This window comes from Lolium perenne, chromosome 7, assembly GCF_019359855.2.
Source record: "Lolium perenne isolate Kyuss_39 chromosome 7, Kyuss_2.0, whole genome shotgun sequence".
Taxonomy (NCBI): domain Eukaryota; kingdom Viridiplantae; phylum Streptophyta; class Magnoliopsida; order Poales; family Poaceae; genus Lolium; species Lolium perenne.
In genome coordinates this window covers 567,260-573,900 of record NC_067250.2, presented here as the reverse complement: position 1 = coordinate 573,900, position 6,641 = coordinate 567,260, and the positions used below count along the sequence as shown (strand labels likewise).

Here is a 6,641-nt window from a genome sequence, read left to right as displayed (position 1 = left end):
CCATCTTCCTCGCGAACGCCGACAGGCTGCTGAACTCCTGCGCCGCCGCCTCCTCGTCTGTGCCGCCGTCGACTCCGCGCCGCCGCCTCCTCGTCTGTGCCGCCGTCGACTCCGCGCCGCTGCCTCCTCGTCAACTCCGCGCCGCCGCCTCCTCGTCGACTCCGCGCGCCGCCGCACGTCTCGCTGCCGCGCGCGCCGCGCGCCGCTCGCTCCTCTCTCGCGCCGCCGCGCAATATCGCACAAATTAAACGTCGCGCGCGCTGGCGGTGGCCGCCGAGGCGTGCACCACACGCGCCGCCGCCGCCGGTCGTGCTCACCTTTCGGCCGGCCACCGCCGGTGCCGCTCGCTCGATCGTCACAAGGGGCACGGCCAGGAGATCGAGGGGCGCCGCGCGCGCGTGTACTGTGTGTGGCGCCCCTTTTTTAACTTAATAAAATTTTCATTTATAAATTTGATTTAACTAAAGTTAAAATTAAATCTCTGATCTTATAACAACATTAAGTCTATAAATTAACAAAATATGAATTATGTACTATATATGTAGTTTTGACATTAACTCTATAAATTTAACAAAATTTGGGATGTTATTTTGTACTAAAATTTGACTTAAAAAAACTAATAATTGACTTAAAAATATTGTGTAAAAAAAACTAAAATTTTGACTTAATAAAAAATGAACTAAAATTTTGACTTAATAAAAAATGAACTAAAATTGTAACGCCGCCGTACCATCGCCAACGCCGTCAATGCGCCAACGCTACCTCTATTCATAAAAATGTAATGCCGTCAACGCTACCGCCTCTATTCAACGCGCCAACGCCAACGCTACCTCTATTCAACGCGCCAACGCCAACGCCGTCAACGCGCCAACGCCAACGTGCTCGTCCTCGCCTCCCTCTTCCGCGACACCCTCTCCCACCCCTTCCTCGCCCCCTCCTTTTGCCACCGCTATTTCACCACCGCCACCGGTCTCTCGGTCACTTTTAAAATAACTTAACAAAAGTTTGTCACTTTTAAAATAACAAAAATAACTTAACCACCGCGCGTATACGGAGGGGGCACCGCCACCGCGAGGGTTATGTGTCCTCGGCACCGCCACCGCCCTTTCGCCACCGCCCTTTCGCCACCGCCACCGGTCTCTCGGTCACGCGGTCACTGCGTCCCCCCTCTCGCCTCCCTCGTTGCCCTCTCTGTTTATATGTAGAAGAGATGTGATAATGCATATACACAATTAATTTGTTTTGACTACATGTTTTCAGGACTGACATATGGCGGACGATAGAGCTGACCCGATTATGGACAACTATGATCCGGACCTTGAAGACCATATGTTCGGCATCATAAACAGCGATATTGTATATGTGCCGACCGGACAAGAAGAAGATGATATCTCTTCTTATCTGAACCTTGAGGGTGAAGATGAAGGGCGCCGTCAGCAAGATGATGCCGAAGAAACGTCGATAAACGACGATCTTCAATTGGAAGTAGCAACCACCTCCGGCGCCGAGGTATATATATATACATTGAGCCTCTGGTGATACAAACTAACTGATTTGAATAAATATGTGTGTACTAACGCGCGCGACTCTCTTTCTTATTTTAGCCCTCGGCCGGATCGTCGAAACAATCGAGTACGTCGTCAAAGCGTGGCGCAACCAAGACGATGAAACCAGGAGAAACATGCACCATCGAGGTTGTCGAGGAAGCAACCGGCAGGCCGCTGGAGCCCCGCAAGAACGCCACCAAGTTTATCAGCCAATGCAGAGCTGTTGTTAGAGACAACGTCTCGATCACCGTCCAGGAGTGGAATGAGCCAAAGAAGGCACGTCTTGGTTTCACTTTTGTCGATAAGAGAACAAAAAAGGATTGCTTCAACAAGCTTATGGAACATTTCGTTCTACCTCCGGAATACCGCAAATACGATGAGGAGGGTAACAAGATTGAGGATAACAAGGAGAGGTGCAAGCTAGTCAAACACTTCGCTCTTTCAAAGATGTCCAACGCATTCCGGAAATACAAGCAAAATCTAGCCCATGACTTTGTCAAGCAGGGCAAGACTCCGGATTTCAAAGGACAATATGAGAAACTGCAACATGATTGGCCAGAATTTGTGAAGCAAAAGAAATAGGAGCAGTTCCTTGAAATATCAAAAAAAAATAAGGATAATGCGGCCAAGAAGGAGTACAATCATATTATGGGGCCAGGAGGGTATCGCTTTTGGCTGCCTAGGTGGGAGAAGATGGAGAACGAGCTGAGGGCGCGAGGAATCCGTCCAGGTACGGAGGGATGGGACCCAAGGGCCAAAAGCTGGTGGTACGGGCATGGGGGATCGCTGAACCCGGAGACAGGGGAGTGTGTTTACCAGGGCAAAATAATTAAACCCACCCAAAAGCTTATTGAGGCAATGAGGGATGCTCAAGAGGGGAGGATCAAGTTCAACAGAGAGAACGACGCCCTGACAAAAGCCCTCGGGAATCCTGAACACGGAGGACGTGTACGAGGCATGGGGCACATTCCGTGGAAAGTAGGGTTCCCTCAGAACGATGACCCGTACGGTTACAGAAGCCGTAAGAGAAAGATGGATCGGGAAGCAGATGTTGTGGCGCGGTTGGCATCGGAAATGGATGTCATGAAGAAAACCGTGAGTGTACTAGTAGCCGAAAGAGATGCAGCTCGGGCGCAGCATGAAGATCATCCATTGGATCTCGGAAGCCAGCAGCGGAGAAGCAGCGTGGCTTCCACGGAGGCCCCACCGGCTGGTGCACCGACGATCGAAATTACTGCACCGGAGCCTCTGGTGGTCGAAATTACTGCACCGGAGCCTCCTCGCTACCCCGTGGACGATATAAAGGATATGAAAGCATGTCATCTGTATTATCCTATCGGGAACATGTCCATGAAGGTAGCCATCGGCAGTGCTTTACCACCTGGAGCACCCCACCACAACAACCCCATTCAAGATGGCTATGCTCGTGTCACGGTGGAGGACATAGTCCAAGGGTTTGAGGACCTGGACATTGACATTGCTACACCTGAAGGGGCGACAAGACTTGGAGATGTCAAGCGCCAGTTCATTCTATGCCAGAAGAAGTTTATCAAGTTTCCAGGCGAGGCGCCAACAATTCCACCCCCCTACGGTGGTGGTGGTGGCGGCGGTGGCGGTGGTGGTCGTGGTGCTTCACCTACACCTCCTTCACGTCAGCCGACGCCGCCCCCCAATTCACCTCCGGCGGGTAAGCAGCCGCCGCCCCCTAGTCCGCCCCGGGCGGGTAAGCAGACGCCGCCCCCCAATCCACCTCCGGCGAAGAAGCAGAAGCAGCAGTCCTGGATTATTAACCTGGACCCTTACGTACCTAAGAAAACAAAGGTACCGGAGCCATCACTGAAGCCTCTCCCCACGAGGCCTTGGGAACGTAGTGCCGAGGAAGTCGAGGCGGCCGCGACTGCTGATTTAGAGAAATGGAAGGCGGGCTGCAAGAAGAAAAGAGACCCCAAGCCAGTATTTTCTGATGAGCAAAAGAAGTGGGCTAAGTCATTTTTGAACACACCGTCCCAAGCCGCGAAGAATCTGCCTGACGACTATGCACGTGAACTAAAGAATCAGGCACGCATATTCAAGGAGAAGAAAGAGGAGGCCGATAAAGCGGAATTACAAAGTGCACAAAGCGGGAAACGAGTTGTTGCCTAGCTCGGGGAACAAAGTAAACAATCGATTGCCCCGCTTATAGTGACAGCCGCCGGTCCGGATGCCCCCGAAATCATAGAAGCTGCGGCAAAGACAGGGGATTGACCGTAACGAGTGCGTAGAACAAGCGGCCAACTTAGGTATTACTCTTCGTGAACTGTTAGGCCTTGATGAGGCGCCAGTGAAGGAGGTAGTACTTACATATGTGAAGAATGGGCCTCTCGTCGAGCCTGCGCAGGAAGAGGATCTACCTCCACAAATGAAAGGTCTGCTGAACTGGTACAAGGGTTACATAAAACATAAAAACGCCAAAGATTATATTTTTGCGGAAGTTGGATATGAGCATCACTTCAAACAATACTCTGTACAAATTCATCTGAGTGAATTGTTCCAGCTTTTCAATCTGCGCAAGCTCGACAAATCTATCATCAGTTGCTACGTTCTGTAAGTGATTTATTTCTACCCCATCTCGTTCATATTGCCTGCACTATATATATATGTCCTAACTATATTGTTGTGTCCGCTATTATACATGCAGATTGAAGATTAAGGAATGCAGAGTAAGGAGCATCCATGATGTTGGGTTCATTGACCCACACATCGTTAATGGATATACGTTAAAGCATCACCCCGCCGACGTGGAGAAAGACCTGTGGCGGTTTCTTGAAAAGCAGGAACTCAAAAGTGATATTCTATTTCCTTACCATTTTGGGTGAGTGTTTATGTCTTGAGCACATTCTCTTTTGTTTACTCCATGCATGGTATGTGGCCGGCTAATCGATGAGTTATGCATGACGTACTGTGCATGTATCGTGTCCGCAGGTTCCACTGGATTCTGCTAGTAATTAAAGTTGACAAATCAGAATGTCTCGTCCACGACTCTCGCAATATGGATAAGGCGGAGTGGGCCGACATGAGACAAATGATTCAAAAGTAATTGTTTTCATTCATTTGCGCTCTATATCGATCGGCCTATTTCGTTCATTTCCTAATTAAGCTTCAAGTAATTAACTAATAACTCTCTTGTTCATTTAATTTTCTTTGCCTCGTAGGGTTTGGAGACGGTTCGCAGATACAAAGGTCGGTGAATTCAAAAAAGAGCTAAATTTCATGTGGTCAAAGGCTAAGAATGGTGGCGATATGCAGCCACCGGGAACCAATCTATGTGGATACTATGTCTGTGAGATGATCCGGAGATACACCTCTGAGCGCGTTCCGAGTGATCTCAATGCTCAGAGGAATAACCTCCGGATGATGCTTAGTCCAGAAGCTCGCTTCCGACCACTTCAAGAGGAACTAGCTGGATGGTTCAGGAGGGAAGTCCTCGATCCTAAAGGAGAACACCATTGCGAGGACGTAGAACTATACATGCATTAAATTATGTATGGAAACTTGTTCAAACTTGTATATGGTCATCCGATGATATTGAATATATATTGTATATTCCTCTTGAATTCTTTTTGGTTCTAATTTCAAATTTGTTTGAAATTGTACATTCATATGCATGTATATATGTAGTACCGTAGAATATGTGAAACTCCTTCAAAATTACAATAAAGCACAAAAGAAATAAAACAATATACAAATTAAACAGAAAATATGTTTAGGGGGGGGCAGGTTTAGGGGGGGCCTAAAACCCTAAACCTGCGGTGGCCTTTAGTCGCGGTTGGCCAGAAGAACCGCGACTAAAGGTCCTCCGCCCCGACGGTCGCCTGGCGCCCACGTGGACGGGCCTTTAGTCGCGGTTCTTTAGTCGCGCTCATTTGGTCGCGGTTGCGCAACCGCCACTAATGGCAGTTGCGAACCGCGACCAAAGGCCCTTTTTCCACCAGTGTCTCCAAACTGCCCCAATAGTATATACCATTTGGGACACTTCTCCCAACGCCCCAATAGGTAAGCCATTAGAGATATTTTGACCAAAGTGCCTCTAAAGGGGGTTTTTAGGGGCACTTTGAAAAGTGCCCCATGGCAAAGTACCCCTAAATAACTACAGTGTAGTAGTAGTATCAGGGGTGGCGAAGTCGAAGAGAATCGCGTCGGGCCGAAGCTCCACGAGCAGGGCATCCACCTGCGGCCTTGTGCCGTCGACGACCACCTTTAGCAGCTCGGCGCCGTCCGTCGAGACATCGACCGTGCTCTCGGTGTCGTCAGGGAGCCCCGACACGCGCGGGAGGCGCAGCTGGGCAATCGCCACAGTAGATGACCCCAGCATGGCCTGGACGCGAGACACGTTCGCCGAGGCCGACATGAGCGTGACCCTCACCCCGCCGTTCGTGGCGATGAGCTTGCGAGCCAGCTGCACAAACAGGGTGATGTGGCTGAAGGCGAGGAAGGGGAACATCACAAGGTGCATGCCGCCGCCGGTCGCCGTGGCGTTGGACATCGTTTCGTGGATGTACGTCTAACGCTCAATTCAGTTTTGTCTTAGCAGCTCTATTGATTGTTGACACCCACTTAATGTCTTATATAGCGGGACACATGTATTGCGCGCTATTATAAAAGCGACAAGCAAATAACAAAGAACGATAAAGGTAAACGCAGCAGAGACACAAGATTTAACGTGGAAAACCCCTTCCAACACAGAAGAGGGAAAAACCACGGGCGCCAGCCAGCGAAACTTCACTATATCGGGAAGTGTTTACAAACGCCATGAGTTATCTTATAATCTGATAAATCCTAGCCGGCGGCTTACAAGATGTATATATAGACGGTGCCAATGATCCGTACCGTACCGCGGGCCTCGCTCCGCTCGTCAGAAGTTAGCCTCCATTTAGTATATGAATTTGGATCACAATATATCATGTGCGTTCGACATCGTCTTGGTTTTTTAATTTACCATTGCTATCATCAGTATTTCGGTACCCACAACACAATGCATGTAACTGCTTGGAGTGCACTCCGTGTTGGTAAAGGGTTCGGCTGGTCGACAATTTAGATACATTAGATTAACAATGG

The 6,641-nt window shown here is 49.4% G+C and overlaps 1 protein-coding gene across 1 annotated transcript; it reads right to left on the bottom strand.

Moving 5' to 3' along the window:
- Positions 1-5,673: 5,673 nt before the first annotated feature.
- On the bottom strand, positions 5,674-6,069 carry LOC139833104 (UDP-glycosyltransferase 79A2-like). Its single transcript, XM_071823277.1, has one exon. It carries the CDS (start codon positions 6,067-6,069, stop codon positions 5,674-5,676), a length of 396 nt encoding a protein of 131 aa, XP_071679378.1.
- Between the last annotated feature and the right edge of the window lie 572 nt (positions 6,070-6,641).

Excerpts from the sequence above, each read along its gene's own strand:
- LOC139833104 (XM_071823277.1), bottom strand. The coding sequence starts at position 6,069 with ATGTCCAACGCCACGGCGACCGGCGGCGGCATGCACCTTGTGATGTTC.